The 20,422-nt window shown below is 41.6% G+C and overlaps 1 protein-coding gene across 1 annotated transcript; it reads left to right on the forward strand.

Annotated features, from left to right (window-relative positions):
- The first annotated feature begins 16,330 nt into the window (after positions 1–16,330).
- On the forward strand, positions 16,331–19,243 carry FANCF (FA complementation group F). Its single transcript, XM_072725379.1, has one exon. It carries the CDS (start codon positions 16,344–16,346, stop codon positions 17,361–17,363), a length of 1,020 nt encoding a protein of 339 aa, XP_072581480.1. The 5' UTR covers positions 16,331–16,343; the 3' UTR covers positions 17,364–19,243.
- Positions 19,244–20,422: the final 1,179 nt, after the last annotated feature.

Consider the following 20,422-nt stretch of genomic DNA (forward strand, 5'->3'; position numbering starts at 1 on the left):
GGCTGAGGGCTCCACGTCACAAAGAATTAAGTCAAATACTCTATAGCAATATAAAGAACTCACTGAAGGAACACAGAAGATACGATGATAAAGCTTCTAACCAAGAAAAGTCAAGAGAAGATTTCAAACCCTATCTAGAAATAGTTTCCTTCCTTTTGGCTTTGGCTGCAGGAGAGGATAGATGTAAGTTAGGGAAGGCTTCTTGCTAATTAGGCCCCACAGCATAAGCAGGCCAAATAGCCCAGAGACCGAAAGAGATGATTATAAGAAACTGGTTCTTGTGATTATGGAGGCTGACAAGTCCCAAGACCCACGGGCTGAGTTGGCAAGCTGGAGACTCAGCAGAGCTGAGGGTGTAGGTCCAACATGAAGTCCAGAAGTCTCAAGACCCAGGAAGGCAGAAAGAAAGGCCATATTCTAGTTCAAGATCAGTCAAGCATTCACTCTTACTCAACAGAGAGTCATTCTTTTTAGTCAACCAGGCCTTCAACTGATTAGACGAGACCCATCCACAGTAGGGAAGTCAATATACCGATTTAAATATTAAAACATTTAAAACGTCTAAAAACATTCTCACAGAAACACTCAGAATGATGTCAGATCAACAGTTGGGCCTAGTCAAGCTGACACATAAAATTAACCATTACAGGAGAAAGAGGTGATGAGGAAATATCCACCCACAATTGCCCTAATCTCCCTGGGGCCAGGTATCAGACAATTAGCAGAGCCCCTTTACCTTACATTTGCAAAATTATTCCAAATATCCAGTCCCCTGGGAGCTCTGAAAAGCTTTGTAAAGCCACTGAGCTTGCCGTACAGCCATCCTCCACGCGTAACAGTTTGCTTTACCGTGTCCCAGGGTGCAAGCCCTGGCGGGGCTTTGCCCAGCACCCTCCTCTCCTTTGGATTGTAACAGAGAGTTATGACTTTCATCTAGGGTCACCACGTTCTGATGTGTCCTGCCATGAAAAGTTAAATTTATAAAATCGGATGGAGGAGAGGGAAAACTCTGGTTTTATCCTACTTCCCTTTCTTCACCTTGTTCCAATTTCCAGAATTATTCTTATGTGATATCCAGATTCTTTGTGCTTCGTTGTCCTCCTCTCTTAGACTGTTCCTTCCTTCCCGCTATCTCCTTTCCATAGAAATCTACTAATCATATGTCATATGAATATTTGTAAGTCATCTCAAAATACTTTCTAAAAGTGAAAACTAAAGAAGAGTAAAAAAAATATATTAAAGCTTTGATAGAATAAAAATGAAAATACCCAGTGTAGAGTACAAATGTATGTAAGCACTATAAGTAACACACACACACACACACACACACTCATGACCGACACCTCCGGTGGGAAAGTAATAAGCAATACCTCTGCATGATATCCACTGTAACTTGAACTGCCTGTGACCATTTCCACTGTCAGCAATTTTCTTTAGCTCATATATCTTGCAGCCTATGAACAAAGAACGGGGATGATTTTCATTTGTTAATCTTGCCTTACCACTTGGTTGTGGATTTGTCAAAGCATAAGGTTTCCTTCTCGGTGCTTTTTATTTATTTTTTTTAAATTCCAGTAATTTTTTTTTTTTAAAGTTTACCTGGATTATACATTGTTGGGTTTTTTTCCCCAACATGTGAACATTCTCTTCACATTCATTCCATTTTTTTTCTCTTTTTTACATGATTATATTCTATTTTTTTTTCTTTTTCTTACATCATTCTCTTTGCTTCATCAGATATTTATTTTCAACATTCTATGCCTTAGGCAGACCGCCTTAATTGGTGGTTGGTGTCTGTCATGTGCTGAATTAAGAACAATAGCAGGAAGGTTACCCAACTCCCTTCATTAATGACATATGTTGCTGCAACTCATAAGGAGACTAGGGAAAGCTTCAAGTTTCAGGAAATATAGCCAAGTTTAAGACCCAAGTTCTAAGTCAAGAATCAGAGGAGACATCAACAACTAGTATATGCTCTGGTTTAAGGTTTGTAGAAATTATAGATGTGACTGAAATAAGAAATTTCCAACTTGTTTTGAAACATTTTTCATTCCTTATTGATGAATAACCTTGGTCTGCAGTCTTATTCAGACAATATGACGCCACATAAAGATATTTTTATTTTTTACTAAATAATATTTCTATGAAATAATAGGGGAAAAAGTATGATCCAAGAGGCACAGAAAGTACAAAAACATGCTACAGACAAAAAGTTTACTTAACACTCCTCCTTGGAATTATTAAATGACTTATAAAATCTCACATACTCACCTTTAATGATTGCACTAATTTTCCTAATGAAAATTTAATATTTAACCTAAATATTTGTGCCAGGCACACAGAAGGTAAGGGAATAAAGCTAGGCTCTGTACCAAGAAGGAATATTATTTACATTTTATGGTTTGGTTTAACTTTTTTTCTTCTGCTGAGTGAGCTGATGAGGCATTTGTGAGGCCTGCCAAACCGTACATTAATTTTTTTCACTGAGGCAGAGCTTGTGGAACCACGTTATGTATGGGAATTATACAGACGTCTTCCTGAGACACTAATTTTTTCCAAAGCAAATTGGCAATTTTTACAATTTGGAGTTTATGATTCCAACAAAGCTCAGTAATTTTCTTGTTGTTCTTGCTTTTCAAGTTCTTTGAACAAATTTTGGAATTAAAGAACAGATGGAGATTCGGATAGTGTTTTGGGAAGGCTTCCTGCCATATTACATAAACTTACTTCTGAATATTTTTCTATCTGTATTTTTTATCATTTAGGAAATCTTTATTAAGTACATAAGATAGGTCCTGTGGGAATGCAAAGATGAATCTTTCCCTTGAAAAATCTTCCATTGGTGAAGGAAGCAGACATGAAGAACGAGCCTAATGTGGAATGAAATAAATGCTAAATATTGATACAAATGACCATCTACAGGAAAACGAAGTGAAGAAAGGGCAGCATGTCTCTGGGAATCAGGGCAGGCGACATGGTGGGGTGACTTTCAGGATAATAGAGGGGAGGTGAGCCCAGGAGTAGAAGTGCAAAAGTGTACAGTCTTCAGGAAATGAGAGGAGTCTGGAGAGTCTGGGTGTTCAGTTTATAGAAGCTGGGATGAGGCTCTGACCAGATTTTAGATAGTGTTGGATACGAAATTTAAAAGTTTGAACTCTTAAACACATAACTCAAGTTTCGATTCAATTAATTTTCTAACAGATGTGGTTATTAATTCAGACGTACGCATCACACAATAGGTTTTTTTCTCTAATGAAAATTTTTATTTTCTAACCATGAGGAATAAACAGTTAACCATTTAACTCTTTACAGTCTATCTATCTATTAGTTTCATAATAAAGGTCCAGGGAGATACTACACATTGGGAAAAATGTCCCTTTTTATCAGAAAAAAAGGGGGGGCAACTTTTACATTATTTATTATTTATTTCCTATCACTTGAACCTATGAGTTACTTTACAAGTTATTTTACACTTACTTAGGAAGGAAAGTATTTAAATAATTCTAACTGGAGGGGTTTTAAAATGTTATTGAACCATTAAGTGATAATGACCTCATAGTCTTTAGCCTGGTTTTGAATTAAGCACCTTCGTCCAGGTAACACCTCATGCTCTAGTTTCTATTGCCGTGTAACAAACCACCCCAGATTTAACGATGTAAAACAACCACCCATAATTTTGCTCACAAACCCTATGGAAAATATCACACAGAGCACTGCAGGGATGGCTTATCTCTGTTCCAAGATGCCTGGGGTTTCAGGTAGGGAAACTCAGGGATTGGAATATCCTGCAGACTCGGCCACTCGCACACATCTGGTGTCTGAGCTTGGATGACTGAAGGCTTCTTCATGTGAATTGGCCTGCTCACAGCATGGTGGCCAGATTCCTAGAGGGAGTGTTGCTAGAGGAATGTCCTGGAGCAAGCCATCTGAGAGAACCATGGAAGCTGCACGGCGTTTTCAGGTCTAGCCTCAGGAGGCACAGAGCCTCCTTTTAGTTGTGCAATACTGGTCTATCCTTTCAATAGGAGAAGTGTCAAAGATTCCTGGGATCTTGTTGAAAACTGCCACATAATATATACATATATATATATATATATATTAATATATATATATTATATATATATAGTTAATATATATAGTTAATATATATATTTATATAAATCTCTAATATATATATTAGAGAAAGGGAAAGAGAACTCTCTAATAGGAACTGTACGTAGATGGTGTACTAGTAACGTGCTAGAAGCCTTGCAGCATGATTTTACTGAGTCCTCCTAACAACCTTATGACACATATTATTATCTTTTCTTTATAGATGAAGGAACAGACTCAGAAAAGTTAAGTAACTTGTCCAAGGCTAATGTAAAAGCAACACTGGTACCAACTATGTAACAGTGATTATGCTAAGAACCAGAGGTTCAAAGCCTTAGTCCCTCCTCCTTAGATGCTCAACGTCTGTTGAAAAGAAGTCTTACCATGTAAGAAAATGCACATCCTTTCCAGTCCATCATCTTGCATTCCTGCATTCTGCAAAGTACTATAAACATTATTGTGGACTTTAAAAAACGTCCTTAAGACACAGTCATCCCATTCAGAAAGGTGAAAGTTAGAGCTGAGGTGCACACATCCGCTTGAAAATGTGATCAGCTTGTGTATTTGTGCCGTTTTTGTGGAGGAGAGTCCCTACACGATGAACCCGGACTATTGAATCCTTGTAGCAGCAATATACGGAGCTTGGTAATGGATCCAGGAGGTTCATGTCATTAAACTATTATGCTGTTTGCATCATAAAAGGAACCTAGCTTGTAGTAAAAGGCAGTAAATAGCAAATGACAAATTAACAGTCCGACCACAAGTGTTATAGGAATCTGCAAGTGAAACAGATTACTTTCAGCTGCAGCTATCAGGAAAGACTCATAAAGGAGGGAGGCTTGGACTTAGGTTGTGTAGCATGGTAGGGAGTGTTTCACGCAAAGCAGAAGGGAAGACGATGATTCCAGGTGCAAGAAACATTAGTCCCATAGTGGCTGAGGAAAGAAAGAACAAGACTGCTGTGGAATAGAAATAAGATTACTTTGGTCAAGATAGAGGTAAGGTGCATTTTTGGGGGGGGGGGAACATCATAAAATAAAGTCTGCATGTATTTCTCACTGCTCCAATTTGCACAAAATAGTATTACCTCCCTTTTCTGAGTGCTTTGTATTCAGAGAAGCTGGTGAGTCTTTCTCTGACCATATATAAAAACAAAGGAGTGAACAAAAGAAATGAAACAAGAGCAATATCAAAAAGAAAAGGAGGGAAGGAAGAGGAAGTGAGGGAAGAAAATTTAGAAAGAGAAGACAAACTTGGCAGTGTGCTCATACTACTTCACTAAGCTGGTGTGTGAAGGAGGTTTTTGATTTCTGGATTACCTTCTAAAAGAGACGCCACACAAAACCCATTTAACACAGTCAGTCAGATGTTTTATGACTGTGTTTCCCAAACACCCCACCTTTCTCAAAACAGACTTTTCTTTTGGCAGTTCCAATTGCTTATTTCCTTTAATGGTGTGTGGGGAGTCCTTCCAATTTCCTATCACCTAGGTATCAGATTAATAATATTCATAGTTTAGGTTCCTCAACCATATATACCTTAAGAGATTACAAAATTCAAGAACACATCGATGGGTCCAAAGTTGGAAATACTTGAACTGCTAGAACTTGAGTGCTAGATTTAGTGTCCTTTAAGTTTGAAAAAGTTGAGGAAAGTAAAGGAAAACCTGGCAGCTGGCATAGGCAAAAGAAGGCAAGCCCATCCTCATGCACGCTATAGAGATATTCAGGCATCCTGTTTGAATTACGTTTTTTTTTTCCTTTTTACTCAAATCTATCTAAAAAAAACTAATTAGAACTGTCACATTACAAAGTTAGAGGAGAACACAGAGTTCACTTCAATCATTTCTCCTTTTACAGAATTGTGAATATTCACAGATATTCTCCTGGTTGGGCAGAGGATAAAAACATCAAATTGTTTTTACTCACTTAGATGAGTAAAATCATGTGTATTTTGTATTTTTACAACCAAGAATACCATCGACAGAAAATGCTAGAAAAAGTTAAGAACATTATACCTTGGTGAACGAATTCCAATCAACAATGGAGCCAGGAAATAGGAAATGGGGAATTTCACGAGTGCACCCTCAGAAGAACCCAATTTAAGAGCCGAGAGAGGGATCCCTGAGTGGCGCAGCGGTTTGGCGCCTGCCTTTGGCCCAGGGCGCGATCCTGGAGACCCGAGATCGAATCCCACATCAGGCTCCCGGTGCATGGAGCCTGCTTCTCCCTCTGCCTGTGTCTCTGCCTCTCTCTCTCTCTCTCTCTCTCTCTCTGTATGACTATCATAAATAAATAAAAATTAAAAAAAAAAAAAAAATAAGAGCCGAGAGACTGATTTCCCATAAATGCCTGCTTTACAGAAGAGGAAGATTTACCTCCTGACCAATTCACATCTGCTAAGACTCCTTCTCCATCTTCAAGCCAATGCACTTACTGCTTGGACGATGAGTGAACTCCCCACTCTGCGCTCCTGGGCCATAAACGCAGCCCACTCCAAACCTCCAATGGATTCACCTGTATGTAGCTTGCTACAGCATCCCCTTCCCAAGCTGTAATTCCTCTGCTATTCCCGAATAAACTCAATTTCTGGGAACTTGAGCTTGCCTCAGTTTATCTCTTTACTTAGGTTGACATGCTTTAAAAATTATAATGTTTAATCAACAAAAGTTTAAAAAAAAAGTTTTGACTATAAAATTTGACATTTTCAAAATCTTCAAAAATTATATTGTTGGTTGAAATCCCTGACTTTGTAGAATCTCAGTAACGTTATCGTTTAGGCAAAAATCTCCCTGGAAGAAAACGTTCCGCAATGTTTCCCATTATATAGTCAAATTTAAGTTGCTACATGTATTTTCTGAAACCTTGCCTTTATTATTATAACTACTTTTTTCCTCCTACCCTACAATTCCCTCAGCAATTCTGTCTTGTTCTGAACTCTTGGCATTTTCTGACATGCCGGATTGTCTAAGGAATACTGAAATGTCTTTAAGTGGCTACAGGTATTATGAACACATCCTGGAAGAAGAGATGCTGTTCGGATGTGTACATCTCATCCTCTATGCCCAGTGTCAATAGAACAGATGAACATCAAAATACATCAACTAGAGAAAAGGTGAAGAAGACTCATGATACTCTAAGATACCGAGAAGTAGGGGCCTTTACTCACTGGGTCGGTGTAAGTAAAGATACACAACCTGTAGAAAATTATGACTTTCATTAATCCATTCAAAAGAATCAAGAAAAAAGAAATATCAGCTACGGCACATTTGCTTCAAACGTCCCCCCCCCCCCCCCCCCCCCAGAATGGAGTGTTTCCCTCAAATCTGATGGTGGAATATTCCCTTTAAAGCCTCCCTTTATATTTAAAATTGTGTAACTTACTGATAAAAGCATTACCAGAAAGAATTTTTACCTTCCAATAAAACGTTTCTGTGATACTGTGAATTTTGTTTTAATCACTTATTTGGCTTATTTCAGCCAGTTTATTTTGCAATGCTAGGAATCTTTGGGGAAAACATTTCTTGACATTAATGATATTAACAGACTAGCCCAATCTAAGAACTAAGATTAGGTCTGGAAGTTATTAAAAACAAGAAGGTTTCTTGATGACTTTTTTACCATATTTGCTGCTCAGTGGAGAGAATATTAATAAGAAAAATCAGATTTATCTATTGCTTTTTCAAGGAAAATTTAAAATGATTTTATGTGTCTATATGCATGTATTATACATGTATACTTTGTTTTCCATTTCCTTAGCTTTATTTTTTTTATATGTTAATTCTCTCAGGACATTTCAGGTTATATGTCTGGAAACTTCAGCCATCCAGAAAAAAAAAAAAAAAAAAGAAGGTTGGGAAATAATGAAAAAAATGTGCTGAAAGAATTCACATAAAAGTTTTGGAGACTTGAAAATGGGAACAACAGACATTTAAAAAGTTATTGAACCAGAAAAAAAAAAAAAAAGCCCTTCCTGGCAGGTAGTTATATAGCAAGAGACTGATAACTGTGGGATAAGAATACAGGCATCCAGACATTACTACAGAGCTCTCCTGCATGGAAATCAAACTCCTAATTCGAAAGTAGAGAAACTGATTCATATTTTTTTTTTTCTTTCTGGTTTGGACATTAGAAAAAAAAAATCACCAATTGTAAAAGAAAAATCTTAAAAATAAATGTAATTCAATTATTTGGCTCAAGCATCTTCTTACTAGAAATTTCATCTAGGGGGCACCCAGGTGGCTCAGTGGTTGAGCATCTGCCTTTGGCTCAGGGCATGATCCCGGGGTCCCAGGGTCGAGTCCCACGTCGGGCTCCCTGCATGGAGCCTGCTTCTTCCTCTGCCTCGGTCTCTGCCTCTGTGTGTGTGTGTGTCTCTCATGAATAAATAAATAAAATCTTTTTTAAAAAAATAAATTTCATCTCATTTACTTCTATACAAATACACATATAAATAGAGAAAATAGAGAAGGGTGTTTAATCTATTAACATATAGTGTTAAATGATATATTTATATTAAATGATATATTCAACCAATGCCAACATGAGTTTCATCACTGACCCTTACAGATAGAATTTCTTTTCAAAACATGTGCCAAGGAAAAACAAAAACAAAAAAAGCAAAAGCAAAAACGTGTCAATCAGTGGACAAAATATAAAAATGATAAAGTCGGGATCCCTGGGTGGCGCAGCGGTTTGGCGCCTGCCTTTGGCCCAGGGCGCGATCCTGGAGACCCGGGATCGAATCCCACATCGGGCTCCCGGTGCATGGAGCCTGCTTCTCCTTCTGCCTGTGTCTCTGCCTCTCTCTCTCTCTCTTTCTGTGACTATCATAAATAAATTAAAAAAAAATGATAAAGTCTAGAGAGCTTCTTCCACTGTGATTAATTCAATTATTTCAGTAGTTTCTGAATGCAAGACATATCAAGGTAAATGTTCAGATTCTGGGAGTTGCAGTAGAGATTATTTAAAGAAGGGGAGAGAGATTCTGGTTTAAATTCCTCTTTTTGCATAATTCAACCCATGTTTTCAATAACTCCATCCTCAGGCAATCAAGATGTCTCCTGGAGTTATCACACTACTCAAAAATCATTTGTTCTACTACGTAATATACGTAATCCAGGGGATCCTAAAAAGGGTAAGGAATGACAGTAGCCTAGGATTAAATAACAAGTTCATAAAAATTTCTGCTTAGCCATGTTTGGCTATGAGTTTTTATTTTCTTCTCTTTTTTTTTTTCTCAAAACTGTATCAGTCAAAATCAATACCAGTCCAAGCATTCCATTGCAAAGGTAAAGAGACTCCGCCAGTCACTTACAAGAGAATATGCCTAGTAATTTTGATTCTCCTCTCCATTAAGGAATTGATTCTTCTTCACAAAGAATTTTCCAATCTATTTACCACCCTCTCCCCACCCCTCCTTCATGTTTCCTCAGCTGTTTCCTTAGTGAAACTGTCGTTTTACAGACTTTTGCAATATTTTTCTACTGGACGTTTGCCCCCGTTGGCTACCACCAATTGTCTACATTATGTTAGAGCATTCATGAGCATTCTTGTGCTCCAAAACTATCAATAGCATTTGATTGCCAATTGAACACAGATCCTATCCAAGGTTTTCACAAATTCTGCTACCATTTCCTACACCAGACAGGCGATTTTTGGAGTTCTGGATTTCACAGATTTATAGTCTATGTATCCAGATGTAAACATGCATCTATTCGCACACACACATATATTTTATTTTATTATTTTTTCTTTTTCACACATATATTTTAAAGTAGGTTTCTGAGATAATAGAGGCAAACTTTAATCTTTCCAAAGAACGAAAACACAAAATTACCATTTAATATCACCACTGCTTTACAAAGAAATGCTTCCCCCCCCTTTGCTTATGTTTATGAAAACATTTCACATTTTCTGTCATATTTTTCATGTATCACTGTCATAATGATGACTTTGTCATAGATTAGCAGCAGTGTATGGCAAAGAAAGGTATCTGGGAATCATGGTGCTAGACTACTCAGTGTTCCCTAAACATATACTGCTTGATGGTATTAGGATTCACAGACTTCTGTTAATTATAGGAATGGCCGAGAATTCAAATAACTGTGTCCATCAAGGTCTTGGCAGGAAACAGGCACAGTCAGCAGGGATTTTAAAAATAATCTAACAGAAAAAAAAATAACAAACAAAAAAAAATAATCTAACAGGGCAATATTTACAAAGATATGGCCAGGGATAAGAGCATCAATAAGGCATGGGGAAGCATCCAGGGATTAGTAGCAGCAGGAAGTACCCAGGGCCGTAGGGAACAATAGTTGCTATCAAAACTCAGGGGGCACTTCTAGAACTTTCAGAGGAAGGAACAAGAATCCTGAGGCCTTCGCAGAGAGCAGAGAAAGAAAAGTCTCTTCTCCTTCTGACTGCTTGCTAATGCCTCTCACTGGTCAATTTAGCAGCAAAAAGAGGGTAGGAGACAGGTGGACACAGTCTAGGGTCAGACCCGTCCTCTGTGCAGAGCACAGAAAAGGAAGAGAAAACAGATGCAGTGAAATGGGAAGTACAAAAGGAAAATAAGGAGCCAAGGAACTTTCTCCCCATTCTATTTACAAAAACATAAGGCTAATTTGAATTGCAGAATTGCAATGTCCCTTCTTTGTTTCCCTTTCTTTAGCTAACTGCCTTGGAATGCCTATGGGCAACAATCTTTTCCACCCTATTCACATGGTGGCACCTAGCAGTCAACAAAGAGGGTTCGGGAGCCATGCATAAAATACTGGGTGGGAAAAGCTTTTTTTTTTTTTTTTTTTTTTTTTTCACTTTCTTATCTTAGAACGCTAGTACAGAGATGATTCTACATATTAAATTTTTTTTAATTTTTTATTTACTTATGATAGTCACAGAGAGAGAGAGAGAGGCAGAGACACAGGCAGAGGGAGAAGCAGGCTCCATGCACCGGGAGCCCAATGTGGGATTCGATCCCGGGTCTCCAGGATCGCGCCCTGGGCCAAAGGCAGGCGCCAAACCGCTGCACCACCCAGGGATCCCTACATATTAAATTTATGTGAAACTTCTGACATTTAAAATTCTGAAATTTTTTAGCAAGAAAATCTTGATTCCATGATTTTTTGTTTTGTTTTGCAGGGTCAGTCACAATGCTTAAGACGTTAAGTTCTCTTCATATTCTTGAGAGTCACTACTGACTAAAAATGTTAATGAAACAGATAAACCACTTTTATGGCCAATCAAAATTTGTAAGAAATGAGATATATTTAGTCTTTTTTTTTTTTTTAATAGGCACCCAGCGTGGAGTCCAGTGCAGGGCTTGAAGTCACAACCCTGAGTTCAAGACCTGAGCTGAGATCAACCAACAGTTGGCCGCTTAACGGGCTGAGCCACCCAGGCACCCCCACAATGAGACAGTCTTTAAAGAAAAGCTCTTCTTTCCTTATAAAGGCAACATAATGTTAAACCTTATTATGATGATGCAAATGAATTTTGAATCTGAAGATTTCTCGTATCAAGTATTTCAAAATTTTTCTGGAAGTTCCGTTTTCAGAACATAGATGCATTGTTAGAGTGGTCTTTCTACTGTCAGCTTTGAGGCTGCTTAAAGCCACATATGGTGCAAGTGGAAAGGAGTGTCTCAAATTTGTGGGAAAAGAGATATGGAGTGGACATCTACACCTGTGCCTACGAGGTGAGTTCTCCAACACACTCCCCTGAATTCACTAGGACGCCCTGTCCTTCCTGGACATCTGGAACCCTTCCGCTGACTTCCTGGGCCCCTCACCCGGGACAGTTTTCCCGAGAAAGATGGATTGCATTGTTGGAAAAAAATGACAAATGTGTCTGCAAAGTTTTTACGAGAGATCTCTCTTCAAAAGTTGTGCCAACTTGACAGATGGTAACTATACTTATTGTGGTGAGCGCTGCTCAATGTATGGAATTGTCAGCTCCCTAAGTTGTACATCTGAAACTAATATAACATTATATGTCGGCTGTATTTCAATAATAAATTTTTTTAAAAGGTGTGCCAGCTTGTTATTTATTGTTGTTACTGAAGCATACAGAGAGACCTATTCTTACCCCTGTTTTTGAATGAGGTCATGGAGTCAGGATGAGGTGTAATCATTGCCCAGCATATCTGCCCCCCCCTACCCCCCAGGGACTGTAAAAAGGTCAAAACACTTTCCTCCCATGAAGCAGGTTCCTGGATGAAGGAAAAGCCCTCTATGTCTGTCTTGCCTGAAGATGTGGCATCCAGGTTTACTTATTTATATAGACAAAGATTATCTCAACAACCAGATAGCTGAAATTAATATGGTGATGTGTAAATATGGCATTTTCCAGAGTAGAATAAGGAGATATCAGAGTATTTCTTTTCTGTTGGTTGCTCAGCTGCACTGTGTCCTGTAATTTCTGGCAGATTGTATAGCTTAAAAGAACCAAAAATGTAGACCTGACCTAGAGACTAAACCCAATTCGACTTTTCTAGTCTTTACAGTCCACTGAACAACATTGTATTAGAAAACTCGCGGGACCAAGAGTAAATATTGCAGCAGCAAGATGCATCTCTCTTCAATCAAGTCTTCTTCACCATTGCCCATACCAGTGTCGGTGGTCGCTCTTTTACATTTGGGACGAGTGGAATTTAGGGAAGATGTGGGAAGATGTATACTTTGGAGGCTTATATAATAACAAGTGCCAGTGTTTGTTGTTTATATATGTCATACACTGTTCTGCAGACTTGTACTAGTTGGGTGCAGGTAGCTGAAAGTGACAAAAAGGAAACTAAAACTGGCACACGTGCCAAAAGCAAACCAACAAACCCAAACAACCAAACAAATAACACACCCACACAACCCCACAACTGGGAACATTTAGGGCTATGATCCCAAACAGGGTTAGTCTTAGCATTGTTGTGATCCAACGTAGTCTTTGTGATTCTGAGATTCTTTAGGCCCTGGGAAGTCGATGGCTGTGGCAGCTTTGGGCTCCATATAAATCTATAACAATATCAAGAGGAAGACAGAAACTCTAGCGTGCCTGCTACTCACCTTGTATACGCTCGGCCTGTTGCCACTTCCGGGCAGCCCCAGTGGCTCAGCCCTTTAGCTCCTGGCTTCAGCCCAGGGCCTGATCCTGGAGACCCGGGATCGAGTCCCATGTCCAGCTCCCTGCATGGAGCCTGCTTCTCCCTCTGCCTGTGTCTCTGCCTCTCTTTGTGTGTTTCTCATGAATAAATAAATAAATAAATAATTTTTAAAAAAACTTAAAAAAAAAAAGTGGGTGGGAGTGACTGTAGAATGGATATTAAGAGACAGTCAAGAAACCAAGTATGGCATTTTGCATTCGCTATCTCATTTTGTCTTCCCCAAGACCCCATGAGGTAGGATTTTCCTGGAAGCCTCTCTTTTCTGAACCTCAGCTGTTGATGTTGCTTAACCGCCACGGTTTGAATGATTACCACGTTTTAACAAAAATCTGAAACTCGGCCTTCTATCCGCTGTCCTAATTTACGGCTATCCTGGGAATTTAGGGATCAGAACCAGGAAGTGGGAGATTGCTCCTGGTAATTGTAGACCACACTGTACACGTTGTTTTACCTTACTATTTCTCTCATTTGAATTTTCCCTTATTCCATGATTGCTCAAACAGCTTAAGGCCTAAATGAAGTACTGGTCCTTTATAAAGCTTTCCTCAAACTCCCCAGTTTACAACTGGCCTCTCCCAGAACCATTCTTACAATTTTTAAAACATAGGACATGTGATTTGCATTACCGTTAAGTGTGTTTTCGTGTCCCTCCCCACTCCTGCCTCAAGACTGTATGTTTAAGTGAAAGCCCTGTCATCATCATCATCTTCCAATCCCCAACACTTTGCATTTCGTACAAGTTCAGTAAATGCTCACTGAAGGTTGTTGAATTAAGCGGAACATTAAAGAGAAGCTCTAAACCCCAGGTTTTTTTTTTTTTTTCTTTCTTCTAAAGGGGAAAGCTTCCTAGACCTTGATTACTGAAAATAGGCTAATGGGAAATATATATAAATTTACACATTTTAATGCTCAAGTAAGGACTTACAATAAAATAGCATTTTAAACAGGTAAGTGGAAAGGTGGGAGACTGGAAATGTTAATATGAACACAACTTGCCATCTCACTCCATCCTGAACTAAAGGCGTCTTTAATTGTTTTTTTTTTTTTAATTTTTATTTATTTATGATAGTCACAGAGAGAGAGAAAGGCAGAGACACAGGCAGAGGAAGAAGCAGGCTCCATGCACCGGGAGCCCGATGTGGGATTCGATCCTGGGTCTCCAGGATCGCGCCCTGGGCCAAAGGCAGGCACCAAACCGCTGCGCCACCCAGGGATCCCTAAAGGCATCTTTATTGAATTTCTTTCACCTCCTCGAATGGATTAGACCTTCTCAGTTCAGGTACCTGCGACCTAACGGTTCCCTCGGCCATGAAAACAATTCTCAACCCTCATCTTTTGAGTTTTCAGGTGAAGAGCCAGTTTCTTCAGGAGGCCTCCCTACCAGGTAGGTCTTCCTGACTTGTCTCTATTATATCCTCCTATCACATTTCAGGCCATTTGTTTAAGGTCTCTCCTCCATGTCAGGAGGTGAACCCCTCCACTGGGACAAGAGCTACATTTATCACTAAATCCCTAGTGTCTACATGAGGAGACATAATAAGTGATCGATAAAGGAATAAATGAACGAATGAGTGACGGCTGTACATTTCTCAAAGGCAGGCTGCACGTTGGGCTCAAAGTGTCTAGGAGTCAATACAAAGAATTTTAGGGTATATGGTATCCTGGGCATAATCAAGTAATACCACAGGACGAAATGAGTGTGGGTTGATAAATATCAAACACTGAAGGGCGTCTGGGTGGCCCAGTGGGCCCAGGTCCTGGACTAAGTCCCCCCCTTGAGCTCCCCGCTCAGCCAGGGGCCTGCTTCTTCCCCTCCTTCTCCTCCTCCTCCTCGACCCATGCTCTCTCTAATAAATGGATAAAATCTTAAAAAAAAAAAATGAATTAACAACATAAGCATCACTGCTTTATTTGTCCATTAAAAAAAAAAAGATGCAGGAATGCTCATTCTAATAAATGAAACATGCTTCTTCCCCCTTTTAAATTTCTCTTTCCCTTTTGTTGAGACAAAACCTCAGTTGCGCCGGCTTAAATTAGAGTTTTGGCCCGTGTCTTCAAGCCTGTCAATTCTGCTCACCTGAGCCATGTCGCCAACATCAGGAAGTGACAAATTCTTGTGGGCATTTACAATGAACCTCTAAAAAAAAAAAAAAAAGTGCAACCTCTAGAAGGTGGCAAATACATATCTGCTGAGTGCATGAATGGGTGAAGAATCCAGGGGACCCTCCAGAAACAGATCCTTCCTCCTCTCCCCCCTGCCCTGCCCCAGTCTTAGTCAAACACCCCTCTTGTCATTATGCTCCATTAGTCGTTTGCGTGAAATAAAATTCCACTAAGCTGCCTTGCCATGGAAATAATGAAAACGATAAAAAAAAAAAGTGCAATATTGCAATGAAAATTTAAGCTCAAAAAAAATAAATAAATAAAAATAAAAAATAAAAAAAAATTAAAAAAAAGAAAATTTAAGCTCTTTTTTAAAGATTTTTAATGAAGCATCAATGGTTGAAATTTCCTGGTTTCTTTCAAGGAACCTGGGCCTCCAGTGCTAATACAACGAACCATCAACATGAAGGCCCGGAATCGAAGACAGTTGGTTAGTTAATTAATTAATTAATTAATGGGAGGTCAGCACTTTTTTTTTTTTTTTTTTTTTAAACTAAACTGAATCAACTACGGATTTCGTCCACTGTGGAGCAGCATGCCTGGCATTACCCGCGCCGCAGACCGTCTCAGGCAGAGCTCAGGAAATTTCCACCGGGGGTTGCTTCCCAACTGGAAGGAAGCGCGCAGACGCCGGGGACCCCGAGCATCTCCCCGGGATGCTCCGCCCCCACCTGCGGCGCCCCGGGTTTATTGTCCGCCGACCCCGACCGCCCCCTTAAGGGCGGCGGCCCCCTTAAGAGCGGCGGGCTCCCCCCAGCTCCCGCCTTCAAGGGCCCAGGATGCCCGGATGGAAGCCCCGTGCGATTGACAGGGAGCGGGCCCAATGGCGCCGGACGGGGGGCGGAGCCTTCCCGCGGGCGCCCCAATCGGCGCGCGGGGGCGCGGCGTGCCCGGGCGGACGCGGACGCGGAAGCGGAAGCGCGCGCGGCCGCATGGAGTCGCTGCTGCAGCAGCTGGAGCGCTTCTCGGAGGTGCTGGCCGTGTCCCGCACGGCGGCGGTCAGCGCCTGGGGCCCCGCCGCCGTGCGCAGGGCCGTGCAGTGGGCTCGCTACCTGCGCCGCGCGCACGGCCGGCTCCGCGCGGCTCTGGAGGGGCGGCGGCGGGCGGGGCCGCGCCTCGGGGCCTGGGGCGGCCGCGACGTGGTGCTGTCGGCGCGCCTGCTGGGGAACCGCGCGCTCGGCGCCGCCGCGCACCGCTGCCTGCTGCGCCTGCTCTTCCCGGGCCCCGCCGCGCCCCCCGCCCCCGCCGCCGCCCCCGCCGCCGCGCTGCAGGCCCGCCTCGCCCGCCTCGCCCGCCGCCGCGGCGCCGTCCGCCTGCTGCTCCGCGGGGGCCCGGCCGAGGACGCGGCGCTGCGCACGCAGGCGGAGCTGCTGCTGCGGCGGCTGCGCGACGGGCCGGCCGGCGGCCTCCTGGACGGGCTGTGGGCGCGCGCGCCGCGGGCCGCCTTCCTGCGCGCCGCGGCGGCCGCGCTGCTGCTGGACCCCGCGGGCCCCGCGCCGGGCGGGCTGCTCCGCTGGCTGCTGGGCCGCGCCGACGCCCTGGCCGCGCTGTGCCGCGACCTCCCCGCCGCGCGCCTGGCCGCGCTGGCCGCCCGCCACCCGGCGCTGCGCCGCGCCTACCTGCGCCAGCTCGCACGCTGGGGCTGCCGACTGCGCTACGACCTGCCCTCGGGCCGCTGGGAGGCCGCCGCGCCCGCGCAGGACGCCGCGCACGTGTCCTGGGCCGAGCTGCGCGGCCGCTTCCTGAGCCTCGCGCGGGCGCCGCCGCCGCTCAAGGACGCCGCCCTGGCCGCGCTGGAGGCCTGGAGCGCGCGGGACGGCGCCTTCCGAGTGCGCGGCCTCAGCGTCTGGACCGACCTGCTGCTGGCGCTGGGCCCGGGGGCTGCGGCCTCCGCGGGGGTGGCCTGGCCCGGCCCGGCCCGCAGCCCCGAACACGCGCACTTGCCAAAGTGACTGTAAACGCCTGTTTTGTCTTGTTTTTTGCTACCGCCGTGCCTTACTGTGTAGGTCTTCCCGCCAGCACCTCCTCTCGGTACTGCTGCTTGTCACCTGGAACAGGTGTGCTCAAAAGAAACAGCAACAGCCCTTCGTTTGGAAAGCTAAGCGGCCTATTTGCAGTTCAAAGCTGGGGTTTTTGGCCTTTTTGGCCCAACCTGTGTTAAACAGCCTCCACATGTATTATTAAGGTTGCGTCGTTCAGTAAGTTTCTTTCTTATTTATTATTTTTTTGTTCTTTTTTTGAAGGCATTTTATTTTTATTTATTTATGTATGAGAGACACCTGCAGAGGGAGAAGCAGGCCCCACGCAGGGAGCCCGACGCGGGACTCGATCCCAGGACCCCAGGGCCACGCCCTGCGCCCAAGGCAGGCCCCAAGCCGCTGAGCCGCCCCGGGATGCTCAGTTTGTTTCCTATTTCTGCAGATCACTACCCTCCGAAATCCAGAGACCAAAGAGTATACATGTTTGTTTGTTTTTTTTTTTAATCTAACGGTACTTTTATTTATTCATTTTTCCCAAACGGTATTTTAAAGCACGGACTTAAGAATGAGAGAGAGAAAAAACTGCTTCAAGTATAGTAAACGGCAAACATACACCCTTGGATTCAGCGTTTGATGGTAAAAGAAACCCCACATGGATCGAAGACTCAGATTTTGGTGCTTCAGCCACGGACTGGGTTAATAAATCACAATCTTGGTGCTACACTTGCCTCAATTGTTGAATGAAGTGTTTAAAAATAGCCGAGTTTCCTCATTTTTCCTCTCATGGCTGCCCTGTAGGGACGATTTAGAAAGTTTGATCTGTGTGCTGGCTACTTACAATGTTCTGATTCTAATGGAAAATGCCTTAGTTTTGGCTTTTGGAGAATAAGGTCCATGTATGGTGTCATATCTATGGTGTCCTATAGTTTACAAAGTCTGAGGGTCAGATCATCTAGCAGAGTCTCTGAGGCAGGGCAGTGTGCTGTGAGCTCTGGATTGTATTAGTTGAGACTCCAGATTGAGTATCAGGGTAGCAATTTGTCCAACATTGTATGGCTCCTACTGGTAAAGCCAATGCACCTGGATCTTTTCTGACTTAAACTGCTCCACAAATCTGGGTGATTTTAGGTGATTGTTGATTTGGAAACCAATATTCAGTTGTAAGGTCTGTATCATCATTGTATACTCCAAACTACACAAGGCCTAGCACATTGGGATATATGTATCTATATACATTTTTAATTGAAATTCAATTTAGTTAATGTGTGTTATTAGTTTCACGGGTAGGATTTAGTGGTTCATTATTTGTGTATAAACCGGGTGCTCCTTCCATCAATTGCCCTCCTTAATGCCCATCACCCAATTACCCCAAACTGCCACCCACCTCCCCTCCTCAGTGTGTTCCCTCTATTTTTTCAATGTTCTTTAAGTTTGGGTTATTACCACCTGCTGTAACTTTTACTAGGTTATTTCACTCTCTGAATGAGAGTTTATTCATCCGCTAAGTGGAAAAATGCTACCTTTTCTACTACTTAACATAATTAAAAGATAAAAATGATAATGCGTATGAAAGTGATGTCAAGTTATAAATGGGCATTTCTCTTCTTTAGATCGATACACATAAATATATATCTGTAAATTATGATCTACATTTAACCCATTAGAATTTGTGAAAAGCAACTATACATGACCATATAGCAAGGACCAAGAATGAAACTTAGATTTGACCATTAAAATGAATTTAAAAATAAGATGCGGTTAAAATGAGGTTGAGAGTTTAATATAGTAATATGTTTTGTTGTATAAATAATATGTTAACAATATTAAAGGAATATTCTGTCACCTTGGCACTATTTTAATGTCTGTGTTGTATTCCTTTCCATCTTTTGGTCACATTCCACTATTTATATAGCTATAGCAAATGTACTTAGCATTTCTAGATTTCATAAAGTTATCAAACATTCTCATGTTTAGCCTTTAAAAATAAAATAAGGAAAATCTGCAGTAATTATAGACGAAGTCTGGGGTGTCTGGGTGGCTCAGAGCGTGATTCCAGAGTCGCCGGATCGAGTCCCACATCGGGCTCCCTGCATGGAGCCTGCTTCTCCCTCTGCCTGTGTCTGCCTCTCTCTCTGGGTCTCTCATGAACAAATACACAAATACTCTAAAAAAAAAAAAAAAAAATGTATAGACTAAGTCCTAAATAAATATCAGTTGAATACATTTAATGAGGTGAGAATATTGAGGTCTTTTCCACCTTTATTATGTTAACCTTCCTAATGATAATTATTGCATTTCTGGGATATTCAACTTAGATATATTATTTTTTTAATATTCTGCTTAATTCCATGTATATTTTGTTTAGATTTTTGATTCTCAATTCTTAAGTGAGGTTGGCCTGTTATTTTTTATTCTTTTGTTTGAAATTAAGATTATATTGTCCATACCACAATTGAATTACGGACTGTTTCTATTTTTCTTATTGTATGTAAGAGTTTCATAAAATTGGAATGACCAATTCCTTGAGAGTTTGTTTTTTTAAAGATTTTATTTATTTATTTATGAGAGACACAGAGAGAGGCAGAGACACAGGCAGAGGAAGAAGCAGGCTCCCTGCAAGGAGCCAGACTCAAGACCTAATCCTGGCCTGACTCGAGACCTAATCCCGGAACTCCAGGATCACTCAGTTGCAGAGCCACCCAGGCGTCCCTCCTTGAGAGTTTTGTAGAATTATTCTCTACTACAATCTGAGCTGAATGTTTTTTTTTTTTTAATTACTTAACTAAAATTTAAATTTTGTTAATGGTTGTAATAGCCGTTCATACTTCTATTTCTTCTTAAGTCAGTTTTAGTAAGTTACATCTATCAAAGTTCATTTCATCTAAGTTTTCAAATTTATTGGGACAAAGTGGTTTATTTTTTTTGATCACTAATATTTCTTTGTTTTTTCATCATAAGTATCTATATAAAGTTCTGTTTCTTTTTTTTACTTAGCCTGTTTATGCTCTTTTTTTATTAGTCTCTTCAGATGT

This window comes from Vulpes vulpes, chromosome 11 (genome assembly GCF_048418805.1).
Source record: "Vulpes vulpes isolate BD-2025 chromosome 11, VulVul3, whole genome shotgun sequence".
In the NCBI taxonomy this organism is placed as follows: Eukaryota; Metazoa; Chordata; class Mammalia; order Carnivora; family Canidae; genus Vulpes; species Vulpes vulpes.